The sequence below is a fragment of the Homalodisca vitripennis genome, chromosome X (assembly GCF_021130785.1).
Source record: "Homalodisca vitripennis isolate AUS2020 chromosome X, UT_GWSS_2.1, whole genome shotgun sequence".
NCBI lineage: Eukaryota > Metazoa > Arthropoda > Insecta > Hemiptera > Cicadellidae > Homalodisca > Homalodisca vitripennis.
Window position 1 is genome coordinate 29,238,857 of NC_060215.1, and position 15,968 is coordinate 29,254,824.

The 15,968-nt window shown below is 35.6% G+C and overlaps 1 protein-coding gene across 4 annotated transcripts in view; it reads right to left on the reverse strand.

Moving 5' to 3' along the window:
* The window catches only part of LOC124368861 (ELAV-like protein 3), a 138,956-nt gene that overhangs the window by 94,005 nt on the left and 28,983 nt on the right, over nucleotides 1-15,968 (reverse strand). For 2 of the 4 annotated variants that reach the window (XM_046826314.1, XM_046826317.1), the window contains exon 3: nucleotides 4,305-4,319. The exons of the other annotated variants lie outside the window; for them this stretch is intronic. In XM_046826314.1, coding sequence (XP_046682270.1) covers nucleotides 4,305-4,315 — 11 coding nt within the window. In that variant the 5' untranslated portion in view covers nucleotides 4,316-4,319. The remainder of the gene's footprint in view (nucleotides 1-4,304; nucleotides 4,320-15,968) is intronic. 4 annotated transcript variants of the gene reach the window in all.

A 15,968-nucleotide genomic window follows, 5' to 3' on the forward strand; every position in this document is an offset into this window, starting at 1 on the left:
TTACATGGTTAAAGACCAATGTAAAATGTTAGAATTGGATGCTTTTGACATTTAAACCCCAAAATCGAGAAGAACCTAAGGTTCAAGTCTCTATGAACCCTATAAGAATATTCATCGTGTATATGTACAGACAGACATACAAAAATTACACGATTTTGAGAAGACATTAGAGCAGTGGAAGTCTGACTCTTGCCCCTTGTTAAATTTTACAACTGACAGTTTTTGAGTCTCTTAACTTTCATCTCTTTATGAACATCTTTACACAACAACATATATGTGCATTGTGTCCAGTCACCGACTAACCTATGGGATATAACCGTTTCCGTTTTTATACAACGTTTTAACCATTAATACTTTGTATGTGCAATATCCAAAAACGTTAATTCGTGTATATTTTAAGTGGGAAATCGGAATTATAGTAAGTAGCATACACAAAAACCTACATTGGCTGCCATAGCAAATCATTAGTTTAGCCCTTGGTTTAATTTTAACGATAAAATAACACTAAACGTGTGGGTTTTTTGTGTTTATTTTATAAAAAGTATCAACATTATCGGTATTCATTAAATTGCGTAAATTAAATGTTAGTGAAATTAGTATAGCTCTAGTTTTTTCATAAGCCCACAAAATGAAGTTATTTATGGTTTTAATATCAGAAACTTGAGTCGATGGCATGGGTTTTAGCACTGACTAACTAGACTAGCACTGACTAGTTCATACAAATGGAAACGATAACGTCGAGTTTCCTACGGCGAGTCAGTAGTTGGTCACTGTGCATACAAAATATATGTGGCCACATTTCATGCACACATAATCTATGTTGGGAGTAATTTTTTGAAAGTTTATCAATATTGTATCACATGGTGATGAAATTAAAGAATGTAGATTTTACATAGAAACATCTCAAAACAAATGTTTTTCTTTATATGAAAGAATAGGAGAATTTTTGAAATAGTAGTTTTGAAAATTATCAATTAAATTCAAAATTATTAAAATTAAAATTTTATAATGTAAAACATAATGCAAGAAACATTGAATGTTTAACTACTGTGAAATTTAAACAGAAGTCTTGACAGACGCAAAATGGGCGATCAGATGGAATCGCTGTGTAGGCGTAACTTTTCAATTGCAACTGTTATTTCGAGAGCTTTTTAATTAATTAGTTTTTCTCCAGATACTGCAAATAGTTATTTTGATTACGATTGGGTCTGAACCTAGATCAGACAATCGATTTTCCTTAGCAAATCTTTTTGACAACTCTAGCCCCGATCATAACTTGATGGAATAATATTACCTAGCTGAACTTATTCCAACAAAGTCCTATTGAAATATATTAAAATGATATAATTATAACTATCTATTTTCTTAGGTAGAGTAATATTTGATTAATATGATCGGTCATTTTGGTGAAGGTTCAAAGAACTGCCCTGAATCAATTAAATTGTTACCACAAATAATATTTGTGTAATTTATATCCCTATCTCGGGAATGTACCTTGCTATGCTTACTAAAGAGGTTACTCAGTATTTTTTTGCGTAATAGTTGTACACTACTGCGCATTCAATTTGCACAGAAAAGAATTTGGACATTGCAATTTAACTTAACCAACTACCGCATTAGTAGTTGCTTTAAAACATTTACAGAAACAGTACTAAGGTTTGATTATCTCTTCGCAATAAGCGCTTATCGATCGCAAAACAATCTATATAAAGATAACGGCATCTGGACACTTCATTTCATATCATAAATTATTATATAAAACGGCTCAATTCAATTTTATCTCCTGATTCTACTGCTGATAAAACATTTCAGAAAGTTGGATTGGAGTATTTGTTCGTTTTTAGTAGGTACTTCATATCTTCTCTAGATAATCTGAAGCGATAAGGAATTTGTTAGGTTCGGAATATACTGATTAGAGTTACTGAAGCCGATAAAGGAGTTTTTATTCGGAAGGTTTCATAGTATTACCTCCATTATCTTGTGATTTTGAAACCACAGATTCGTTGTTGAAAACAATTTTTCTCAAAAACAATTTAGATCTCTATATAAAGTTTTAAATATAACGCATGATCAAATATTGTCTTTATACGGTTTAACAAGTAAGCACCTTTTTAAATATCAATATTATTTAATTTAGTGTCTTGAAAATAGTATATGTTACGCCTATTAATAGAAACTATAGTTGCCAATAAGTAAATGCTTAGGCATTTCTTCACTTACAGGTATACCCAACTTGTACGACTAGCCAAAATAAAAGGCTAAACTAAAAATATAACTGTCGGTAAAGTGCATGTGAGAATTAAGTAAAAATATTTATATTGAACCAGAAAAGTGTTACCTGAGTGCAAGCAAAAGTAGGTGTGGGCAGAGCCGACTGTAACAGGGCTGGGTAGGTGTGAGGGGGTATAAGGTGGGAGTAATGAAATAAACTATAAACCACAGATGTCAACGGATCGACTCAATCTAATTGGGGTGGAATAAAAACCGAAAACTTCAAAAGCATGTACACTTTTGTGTCCACAAACTATCACCTTTTTAACATTGTAGTTCATATTAGCATTGTTCTCATTAAAATAAAACTAATGTAATTCGTCTTGCACATTTTGTTTTGTAAATATAGAAGGAGTTTGTATTTTATGGGATAACCTACATATTTAGAAGCTCAACATATAAAGTCGTTCATCATTGGCTTCAAATACTATCTTTTATACCAACGTTGATTCTTACCTTCTCGGAAAGATGTTCCTTGAGGAGTAGGTGGAAATGCTACACGTAAGCAGATTACATTGAATACCATTACAAAGATCGTAATGAGACTAGAATACGAGACAAATTCTATTTTATTTACTCTGTTTAAAATCATGGTAGTTTAATTTAATCGCTTTATATATTTTAATTAATTGTAATTATTATTGTAATTAATTGTGTGTATCTTTACCACAAATGTCACTAAACATTGAACTTGGACCTATGTTTGAACTTGAGACTGTTCATCAACTTCTCGTGAATAGTCCTGAATAATTCAATAAAAATTCAAGTATTACTGACGGGGATATGGTTTTACTTTTATCCATTAACGATTTTAAAAAAATGGAATGACAATTTACTTTTATGTTCGCTATGGATTTTAAATATATACTATACATATACGCAATTTGATTTATTTGGTCTATTAGATTTCTTTGTTGCCTGAAGTTTTCTGTAACTGGAGAAAGTTAACACACATTTTTATTTTGATGCTCATAAAAATTATTTTAGAGTAGAATGTTTAACAATCGCATCTTTCAATCTTTTAGTGGACACAAATTTCTTTTACGCCTATAGTATTTTTACGAATGTGAGGGCAAATATACGCAATTTAAGGGCAGAACGTTTACAGGCTGTTTCTGTCACCAATTGGGTGAGAAAGGTGATAGTTCTTGGACACGAAGTAGGTGTGTATACTGGGGTGCTGAGGAGTTTTGGAACAATCGAAATACTTTCGGGTCTCCGGACAGGTAATATTTCGTTCATAGATTCTTCATTGGGAACTCTGACTTCACGTACGCCCATCTGTACGCCCAGAGCCGGTCTGGTGGATGGAAGTTGGGCGAAAAGTTAAAAACTAAGGTTCGGTAACGCGAGACGGGTTTTACCTTTTCAAATACCACGTTCAAACTAAATAATAATCATAACTTTTAATATGCTCAGTTTAAATATTTACCGCTTTAGACATTTCATATTTTTGATTACTTGACATCAAATAAATAATCTATTTTAATTAAATCAAGAACAACAGAAAAATATAGAAAAAATATAAAATTTGGTACGACCAGATGTAAAATTAATAAAAGTGGGGTCTCTAAACTTACTCAGCGAGTCCGCATGTAGTAGTACTTCCTAAGTATTATTAAGTATTAACTAAGTATTACAGTTGTTCATAACTACAGTGCGATTTAGGGCGAAAGTGATTAAGTAATTGGGCGTTTACTGAGTTTTAAATGGCCGCGGTGTTTGGTATTGTGGGTCTAATTAATATTTTTCGTGTGGCCGAGACTTTCCACGTGGATAGAAGAAGCGGGGCTCATGTTTCTGTCTTTAAATTACTTCACCGTCAGACCGGCTTCCGCACTGGGTAAGATTTGATCTTTGAATACTTGAAATGAGAGTTCCCAACAACGAACTGACTTTGACTGTTCCATGGTGGGTAATCAGCAGCCCAGTACAGTATGTATGATGTACAGTACAAGGTGAGCTAGAGGGTACATGCGCTTGTGGTGTGGTGGGTGGAGACCTATACTTCACGGGGTACAATGTTAGCTTACCTTCCTAGCATCTCCCTGCAATCAGACAAAACTGGTCAGTGACATTTCCACATACAAAAAGTCTTAGCCAACATTCTACAACTCACTCATACAAGTCGCTTCCCCCACCCACAACCCTAATTTTCATCATTTAAATTACATTAGAAAAGTTTAATAAAATTGAAAAGACTGCCTGGTTTCTATCACTATTTGGGTGTACACTTAGACACATATAGGCGAACGTGTTCACAAGACCTTGTACCTGACTCTTTGTTTGAAGTTTATTTTTGACGATGGAAGGATTGTGGAGGATTTTTCCTGACATTTGCCATCGTTCAGTGATACAAAAAATCAGTAACATTACGTTTCGAGATCTGCAATTTGATCTCTTCTTCAGGTAATAACTAACCTAACACATACTTAAAAACTAGGTTTAATTCAACAAATCATATCAGAGCGTTGTGACACGCTTAAGTCAGGAATCACAACCATCAACTTCACTAACTCTAAAACATTCACTTAATAAAAAACTAAACACAACATTTTAAACAATTTTAATAATTAGTATTTTGTTTAGTTTTTTTACTAAGTGGATGTTTTAGAGTTAGTGAAGTTGACACACAACACGATGGTTGTGATTCCTGACTTAGGCGTGTCACAACGCTCTGGTACGATTTGTTTATTTTAACCCAGTTTGTAAGTGTGTGTTAGGATAATTATTTACCTGAAGAAGAGATAAGTTTGCAGATCTCGAAACGTAGTGTTACGGTATTTTTTTTTGTATTTGACCTCATCGAACTTATAAGAGAGTGTTCCACCAATAATGTAACGGAAAGTATATTTTAACATCCCAGAATGACATAAAACTGCCAAAACGTTGCTAGGACTCTGGTCCAATATTCTAATACCCAGAACTTCGTAAGAAATGAAGTAACAACTACATAACAAACAAATGACCGGAGTGTAAAGTTTCAAATAATCGGAAACGTTTCACAGAAACTATGGCCGGAAATCATTGGTACTGAGAAGTAACACAATTGTCGATTGCCCGCCATGAGTGGAACATACGCTGATGGTTTTCAAACTCCAACCTAAAAATATACCAGAAAACATGGTTTTTGAACAACAAATTTACGAGACTTCTCCTGTTGGGCACATTAATAAACACATTCATATATATTTGTTGCAAATATAACTTCCAAACGTTGTTATTCAAATTTTCGGGAAGGCGTAAAACCAAAGTTTTCCTTCGACACTGGAAAATTGGATTGGCCTCAATTGCTCCTTATATTTACTAATAAGAAACATTTATTTTGGTAAACAAAGATTTTAATATATGGTAATTTTAGAGATCCTTAGTTAATTCTAAAATAGTATTTCTGTGCTCCTATATACAAATATAATTAATATTTAAATAGTTCATTCCTGGTCATCTCTTCTTATGGCTTAAGTTTATAATTTTATTCTCATATTTGTATCGTACAACTTCGTGACAGTGACAGATCCCACATAATTCACGTATGTGGAGGTTCAAACTTTACACTTTTGTAATTACAAGACTTGAATGTTCTATTGATAATATTATCAACATATCTCTACAATCGTGGCTCGGGAAAGTTTACATGAAAGCAATCGAAATATACCTTCTAATAAAGACATGGATAAGACACAAACTACGATGTTAAAGCACATATTCTGTCTACTGACCTTATAATGAGGTCTAGTAACCTAACCTAACTTAGCACTTGAATGTTCTGTTGATAGATTATCAACATATCTCTACAATCATGGCTCGGGAAAGTTTACATGAAAGCAATCGAAATATACCTTCTAATAAAGACATGGATAAGACACAAACTACGAAGTTAAAGCACATATTCTGTCTACTGACCTTATGATGAGGTCTAGTAACCTAACTTAACTTAGCACTTGAATGTTCTGTTGATAGATTATCAACATATCTCTACAATCGTGGCTCGGGAAAGTTTACATGAAAGCAATCGAAATATACCTTCTAATAAAGACATGGATAAGACACAAGCTACGAAGTTAAAGCACATATTCTGTCTACTGACCTTATGATGAGGTCTAGTAACCTAACTTAACTTAGCACTTGAATGTTCTGTTGATAGATTATCAACATATCTCTACAATCGTGGCTCGGGAAAGTTTACATGAAAGCAATCGAAATATACCTTCTAATAAAGACATGGATAAGACACAAGCTACGAAGTTAAAGTACATATTCTGTCTACTGACCTTATGATGAGGTCTAGTAACCTAACTTAACTTAGCACTTGAATGTTCTGTTGATAGATTATCAACATATCTCTACAATCGTGGCTCGGGAAGGTTTACGTGAAAGCAATCGAAATATACCTCCTAATAAAGACAGGGATAAGACACAAACTACGAAGTTAAAGCACATATTCTGTCTACTGACCTTATAATGAGGTCTAGTAACCTAACCTAACTTAGCACTTGAATGTTCTGTTGATAGATTATCAACATATCTCTAAAATCGTGGCTGGGGAAAGTTTACATGAAAGCAATCGAAATATACCTTATAATAAAGACATGGACAAGACACAAGCTATGAAGTTAAAGCACATATTCTGTCTACTGACCTTATAATGAGGTCTAGTAACATAACCTAACTTAGCACTTGAATGTTCTGTTGATAGATTATCAACATATCTCTACAATCGTGGCTCGGGAAAGTTTACATGAAAGCAATTGAAATATACCTTCTAATAAAGACATGGATAAGACACAAACTACGAAGTTAAAGCACACATTTTTTCTACTAACCTTACAATGTGGGTTAGTAACCTAACCTAACTTAACCTTTATGATGTGCTATTTGTTTTTCTTAAAAGAACAAATATCCTTACTGTAGTTTCATGTAGGGAGTTTCTGAGTATTACTACAATAGCTTGAACAAACGATCAATGATGAGACAACGATTAGTATCGTTTTCATAATGTGTGTTCAGTTTATAGATCCAGTTCACCTTCCTCAATTTTTCACTCAACTGTGCACCTAATGAGACAATGTGAATACTTCTTCACTTAGAATACATTATATTATGTAGTTTATGTGTCTCCGATGTCAAAACGATGCAAAGATTTCATTTCGAGCTTCATCGTTGTTGATATTTTTAGGATTTCAAGAGTCAAGCTGAAACGCGGCGTCAGGTTCCAGACGCTGCACCTAAGAGGAAGGTGAACTAGAGCTAAAATCACCGTTCACATTTTCTGAATGTTGATCACCAACACTTCCTATTTCTCAAGGAACACGGATACTGTTTGGAATTTGCAAGAAATTCGCGTTTTTGATACAGTTTGGTGTGTACCACAAGGCACTTTCTTTAATTTGATGTATCGGTGGATCCTATTATCAAAAATGTCAGAACCCCCTTACACCCACCCCATTTCGGGAAAGAGAACGGATATCCCTAAGTATATTTAATATCTTCATGCGTTCGAAAACATAACTTTATTGGTGTGGTGGGGTGGGGGGTTAAAGTATATGAACGCTTTAACAAATACTACGGAATCACGCTCTGTTCGATTATATACGAAAACCTTTATTCTATAGAAAAACAGCCAATCTGGCCGGTCAAACTTACCAGGTACCGAATAAGTTACTGTCCATGTACTGGGTACATAAAAGTTAATTAAATTACGATTCCAGTGAAATGTCTCATTTCGTTACTCAACGCGAGATCGGTAAACATTAATCCACTCATTTATACAAAATAAACATTGAGCCTGGTCAAATAATTCCTAATTCATATTCTACAGATTTGTCGACAATAAAGGAGCAGCGTATTGAAGGTACCTTTTAACAACTTGATTCGCTCAAATAAGCACTTTATGTCTTTCTTAATAAATACTTCATTACCGTATTAACTTAACCTTGTATACGCCCTTTGATGATAACAAAGTAAACCCGACTACAAGGTCGAGTTGTAATCTTGTATTCACCGTGCGAGTACCCGAGCTAGACGGGGAATTGATGGAGTATAACCGTAAAACGGCCGGTTTTACTGTGAACATGTTCTACAGGATTTACGACAGTACACAACAAAGGAAGAGTTGCATTCCACTCAGCAGAACTTGGAGGGCGAAGTAACGATTTTGTACGAGTTAAGCGCGGCAGAGCCGCGGAGGTGCTCCTGAGTTGTTGTAGGGCGGACGGGGGGTAAGCACTGCCTTCTTAATTAGTTGGCTTAATAAGCAACCCTTGTTTGGTTACATGTTTGAATCTCATATACGCCCTTATGTTACAAATGGTCATACAATTAAAGTAGGATGTAAAACTTCAACACTTCCTGTTTATCTGTTTTTTACACCTACGGTGTATCCTTCCTGTAACGCGTTTTCCAGCAAATGTGGCCGTTTTTAACGCGTCATCGATCCGTTCATGATTACCAATAGCAGGTTTGACGTGTTAAGGATTTGAAATTCCTTTTGGGGTTTACTTTACATTTGTGTTTGATTTTTTAGAAACCACTTTTTAATTTTAATAAATATGGCCTACGCTGCAAAAAATATGCGAATTTCCGATTATGATTTTTAAGCTAAGGGTTGGATTGGATAACATCTCGTTAGCCCAATTATTCAGATTACTTCCGTATATGTATATCTGAACAAAGTTTATCAGCCCTTTATCTTTCCTTTGGATTTTCTTACCAATTAACTTCAGATTGCATTAAATATTTAGTAAATTTCTTCTCTGAATTTTCTTAGGCATATCTGTGACTACTTCTATTATGGATTGGTGACGTATATCTTGACCTTCTGTTTCTATGGATAGTCTTATACGTCCAACCTCCTTCTCCCTCCCTTTGTTTCCTGGAATGCCTTATCAGTGCTCCTCTCGCCTCTGATTCTGATTCTATATAAGTACCGGTTTGGTTTATGGATTGGTCTTATCTCACCACCGATTATTATCTCTCGTCTCTACCTGTAGGCCTAAATCTTTGACCCAAAAAGGAAGAGGCATAAATATGAAATAAATAAATATTAACAGTCACCGTTGTGACGTAATTTGAACGATCCTCAATATTGTTGAATTCAAAAAATAATGAGAAAGGCGTAACGGCAAAGCTGCACGAGTAACTTGTTGCCACATTGTAAAGGGACGAGTAGGTCTGAAGGGACTAAGTGACTCTGTAGCGATCTAACAAACCATACATTTTCTCGAACTCGTTTTGCTCATAATACAGTCTAGAAAAAACTATAATCATGAATAATCAGATAAGGGAACTTACTAATATTCTATATACACTCAACATTATATAGGTTCACTAGACCATAACTTTACATGAATATTCAGTTTATAAGACAAGTAATAAAATATAGAACAAAACTATCAGAATTATTAAGTTAGTTTTGAAGCTATCTAGTTAGTACTTTTCAATTTTAGACTGAAAATAATTTTAAGCACCAAAATTAATTTCTAAATATTTTCCACTTTAGGACATCAAAGCTCGTACTCTGGGGGTAGTGAAAATGTCCTCCCTTGCTAATTTTGAAGTTCGATTAAGGAAAAACACCGTTGAAAAAGTTCTAGACCAACAGACCAACTACTGGTATTCAAAACTTTGAATAAATGCCCCCCTTAATCAGAATGTATAGGTCCAAACCTTTATGAGATATATTTGGTCAGTGAACAAAAACCAAACAGTTTGGTACAAACGACACGTATTTATCTTTATTAGTTTCCTTCATATTCAGGGTAAAACGTTTCAATTTGCTGTGTCAAAATGCTAAGGTCTTAATTACACAATCGGAATAGTATAAAGGATCAGTAAGTGGAGTTGTGTTATTTGCAACACTAAACTCGTGTAAGACAACAGTACACAACAAACTTGTACTGTGAATTGATCAAAGCCAACAGAAAGATCAAAACATGTTAACTAATCGATCATCAATTCGCAGTGCTGACACTATTGGCAATAAAAAAAGTTGACAGTCGGATTTTATTCCCTTATTGGTTCACACAATATTTTCGCGGAATGTTTCCACTTTTCGAAGTTGGCACGACTTATTTGCCGCAAAATAAATACCAAGAGCTTATCGATTTTCCGGAAGTGCGTCTCAAACTGCCATAATTACAGCTCTCTTTGTAACGTTACATTAACAGTACAAGATGCAATGATCCAATTCTTAGACGTTTAAAAACCAATAGCGATATAAATCGTCCCATGTGACAATGGAAGTTCGGAGCTCCCTGAAGGGCCGGGGCCGTGAGCCCTGATGCGGGCAGGGCCAGGAAGTTCTGCTGGGAAACCCTAAACCGGAACACGATGTCCTCTGCGGTCCCAGCACAGCCTCCCCCATCCACAATCGCGGTTATTGTATTTTAGTAGTTGCGTGTCCCACGTTCTCCTCAGTATTTCGTTACTGACTAGGCCCAAATTGGACGAACAGACTGAAAGGCCTCTACTGCAGGTGGTGTGGTGCTGAAGAATTATCTGATGGCAGTTACACCAGGGCGCAGCGGGAGTTGTGCGATACTGCTGGGGGACGCAGTGAGCCCAATATGGTCTGGTAACAAGACCACGACTTTTGTGAGTCATCTATAGTGAGTGCAGTGCTGCACATCGAAGGTGGTCTAGCATGAAAATAACTAGAGCCAAAGACCAGACTGTCCCTTTTAAAAGTCCACATTTTTCGTACTCAAGTAGTGCACGTCCAGTCAATACGATATCTGTTGTAGTCTCAGAGTGCGAAGATTGGATCACAAAGGTGGTTGCGGGGGAAACAATCCAAAGTACAGCACTCAACTCAGCTGCGTGAAATCTAAAAGGGTTTTTTTTAAGGAGAGGCCGATCCCCTTTTAAGCCGTTTTCTGTCCGTCCTCATGGGCCACTGGCCTGTGCGAGGGTCTTATCAAACAGAATAAGGGGGAGAGTCGATACAGTACGAGGTTGATTGTATCAGTACAGTGTGCAAAGTCACAGACAGGATTTGAACCTGCGCTATCTCTAATTCAGACCCAAAGTCCAACGACTAAGACCGCTCGGCCATCGGCACTCCCAAATAATCAGGTGTTTCCTGATTAACCGGTACTAATGCTAGTGCTGTGCAGCGTCATGAGTCCTCTTCGTTTTACCCCATTTTCTCATTTCTTGTTTTTTTATTCACTCAAAAAGTGTGTTGTTAGATTGGACTGGTGATTTCCAATGAAGATTTAAGGCGAGAAATTATGATTACTTTTACCATCAAATCGAAAACGTTTCAGAATAATGTTATAATAAAATTACAATCCAAAAGTAATAGCCTGTCTTTGGATTAGTCTGGGCACAACGTAATCTAATGCCGAGTGACAAAGCCTTCACTAACAATAAGTAAAGTGAAGCGCAACCTTGAGTGGTGCAAAGTGGAGAGGACAGTGGCGTGCACTATTGCTAATTGACAAAACCAGCAGTCTGGTCTGATGCCAAGTGACAAAGTTAGTAAAACCAGCAAACCTGCATTGATCTCAAATAAAGATGCCAGCGTTTTGATTTCGTTCCAGGTGATGTAGCCAGCGACCTGGACTGGTGCCAGGTAACAAAGCCAGCAGCCAGGACTGGTGCCAGGTAACAAAACCAGCAGTCTGATTTGTTGCCAGGTGACAAAGTTAGTAAAATTAGCAAACCTGTATTGATCTCAAATAAAGAAGCCAGCGTTGTGATTTCGTTCCAGGTGATGTAGCCAGTAATCTGGACTGGTGCCAGGTAACAAAACCTCCATTCTGATTTGGTACCAAGTAAAGAAACCATCATTCCGATTTGGAAAGTGACAAATTCAAGAGAACCTTGTTTCTGACTCAAGTAACAGTTTAAAACAAGTGAATGGAAGACAAAGCCTATTATTTATCCATTTGTCCAGTGACCAGATCATAGCCTGGTATCTAAAGACAAAGCTTCATGTTTAGGAAGTGTGACAAAACTAACACACGGCGTACCACACTATCATAAACGTGGAACGATCCTCCAATAAAACCTTTCTATTTAAACAGGGGCATTACAGAAACATATATTCTACGTTTACGACGCGATCGAAACGGAGAGCTCTCTCGGCCGTGAAGTACCCATATCCTTACACTGACACTGAAAGTGTTTATACACCTTTTAAACTGTTGAGGCATATATACATCGCAACATCGGACAAACCAGAGCTTGTAGAATTCGATATAATACTCATATTCTACTTACATTTAACATTGAGTTCGAGGTTCTTATTTGTGACAAGTTGGCCAAGGTACTTAAAAAGTTTGTATTCGTAACGAATTGAGAATTATGAATACAAGACTAAGATATTGGGTATGTGACAAACATACAAGACTAATAATGTAATTTGGCAACTGGAGCGATGACAATGGAAGTTCGGAGCTCCCTTAGCTAAGTATGAATAACTTAGCTGTAAATATGAGACAGGTGCCGAATTGTATTCGTAACGAATTGAGAATTATGAATACAAGACTAAGATATTGGGTATGTGACAAACATACAAGACTAATAATGTAATTTGGCAACTGGAGCGATGAGACAGGTGCCGAATTGTATTCGTAACGAATTGAGAATTATGAATACAAGACTAAGATATTGGGTATGTGACAAACATACAAGACTAATAATGTAATTTGGCAACTGGAGCGATGAGACAGGTGCCGAATTGTATTCGTAACGAATTGAGAATTATGAATACAAGACTAAGATATTGGGTATGTGACAAACATACAAGACTAATAATGTAATTTGGCAACTGGAGCGATGAGACAGGTGCCGAATTGTATTCGTAACGAATTGAGAATTATGAATACAAGACTAAGATATTGGGTATGTGACAAACATACAAGACTAATAATGTAATTTGGCAACTGGAGCGATGAGACAGGTGCCGAATTGTATTCGTAACGAATTGAGAATATTGAATACAAGACTAAGATATTGGGTATGTGACAAACATAGAAGACTAATAATGTAATTTGGCAACTGGAGCGATGAGACAGGTGCCGAATTGTATTCGTAACGAATTGAGAATTATGAATACAAGACTAAGATATTGGGTATGTGACAAACATACAAGACTAATAATGTAATTTGGCAACTGGAGCGATGAGACAGGTGCCGAATTGTATTCGTAACGAATTGAGAATTATGAATACAAGACTAAGATATTGGGTATGTGACAAACATACAAGACTAATAATGTAATTTGGCAACTGGAGCGATGAGACAGGTGCCGAATTGTATTCGTAACGAATTGAGAATTATGAATACAAGACTAAGATATTGGGTATGTGACAAACATACAAGACTAATAATGTAATTTGGCAACTGGAGCGATGAGACAGGTGCCGAATTGTATTCGTAACGAATTGAGAATTATGAATACAAGACTAAGATATTGGGTATGTGACAAACATACAAGACTAATAATGTAATTTGGCAACTGGAGCGATGAGACAGGTGCCGAATTGTATTCGTAACGAATTGAGAATTATGAATACAAGACTAAGATATTGGGTATGTGACAAACATACAAGACTAATAATGTAATTTGGCAACTGGAGCGATGAGACAGGTGCCGAATTGTATTCGTAACGAATTGAGAATATTGAATACAAGACTAAGATATTGGGTATGTGACAAACATAGAAGACTAATAATGTAATTTGGCAACTGGAGCGATGAGACAGGTGCCGAATTGTATTCGTAACGAATTGAGAATTATGAATACAAGACTAAGATATTGGGTATGTGACAAACATACAAGACTAATAATGTAATTTGGCAACTGGAGCGATGAGACAGGTGCCGAATTGTATTCGTAACGAATTGAGAATTATGAATACAAGACTAAGATATTGGGTATGTGACAAACATACAAGACTAATAATGTAATTTGGCAACTGGAGCGATGAGACAGGTGCCGAATTGTATTCGTAACGAATTGAGAATTATGAATACAAGACTAAGATATTGGGTATGTGACAAACATACAAGACTAATAATGTAATTTGGCAACTGGAGCGATGAGACAGGTGCCGAATTGTATTCGTAACGAATTGAGAATTATGAATACAAGACTAAGATATTGGGTATGTGACAAACATACAAGACTAATAATGTAATTTGGCAACTGGAGCGATGAGACAGGTGCCGAACAGCGGTGTACAAGGTGTGGGCGCGGGCAGTCAGAGAAGCCATAAAGTCGACAAAGGACGCGGTGTGGGCTCTATGTGGTCTGGTACCAGTTACACACTTGTCAACTTTTACTGGTGACCCAAACGGAAACAGTTCTACGTCCCACATTCGTAGCTATCAACAATATTCATACATCTCCGACATGTCTAAGAATACACAAATAATTTCTATAGTACAGTTCAATACTGATAGTGACACTGAGTATGGATGGGGTAATAACACAGGTTACCTGTTGCCGAGCAGATTCAATAATTAGAGTCCATTTTTAAACTGCAGTATAAATTCTGAGAAAAGTAAAACTAAATCGGTTACGATTGAATTATCAATAATAAACTACTTTTATTTCCTGGTTTGTGGCTAAACCACTACTAACAGTTTAAAATAATAAACTCATTGTATAAAACACTAAGTATATTTCTTTCTTAAAAAACGAAAATTCCAATTATTTACTGTAGTAGATATACTAGCGTCATGTTTTTCCATAAAAACAGCTTAGTGCGAAATTAAATCTGGTATTCTAATTAATCTCAACAATGATGAAATTAAATTCCTCATAATAGCCCCTCCTCATAGTGAGCAATAATTACAAACCTTAATTATGAACTGGCCGCCATCTTGGATACGGCATCTTGAGCCCAATTTAGTTTTCTTGGAAGTAGGCACATTCTTTTTGTGAAAAATTGTAATGTTTAATTAAAGCCAAACATTTGTTCTTGTAAACCTTTTTATAGATCTTTAAACAAAGAATTAATTTCACAAATTACCTTTGTACCTTATGAACAATAACTTTTAATCTTCAAAAACGCTTCATATTAATAATATTGATATTAGCTACTTTCAACGGTTAAGAATACATTTATGTTGAAAATAAGATTTTAAAATTACCATTAAAATACATTTAATGTTATTTAATATACGGCCTGTATATTTATTAAGCAGGTTCGTAGGTAATTTACAAGGTGAACATGTTTGAATTCGTATTTTACTGAACCAAATATAATCAACAGTTGAAAATAGCAGTAAAGTAATATTTTTAACTATCAGTCTGTTTTATACAATTAAATATAAATCCATGGTAAATTCATCTCAGAGTATGTCATATCCATGTAGCTCAATTAAAATAATTAAAAAGGAAGTAAATTAGTTCGTTGAGTAATATACCTGTATATCTGCTGGTCATATGGTACCTTAACCTCGGAAAGTCGGTTGGAGGTCAGGTCAGTACGACTGAAAATCGGATGGAGGTTAGGTTAGTACGGCTGAAAGTCGGTTGGACGTCAGGTCAGTACGACTGAAAATCGGATGGAGGTTAGGTCAGTACGGCTGAAAGTCGGTTGGAGCAGTGTTTTAAAATGTTTTGAAAATTTCTTTAACTGGTGATACTGTGCTACAGCACATTTTTAAGAATTGTGAAGTGTGTGTGTGTTTTTTTTTTTTTTTAACTTAGCTGTAATTCATCAATTGTTGTTGACATCCTA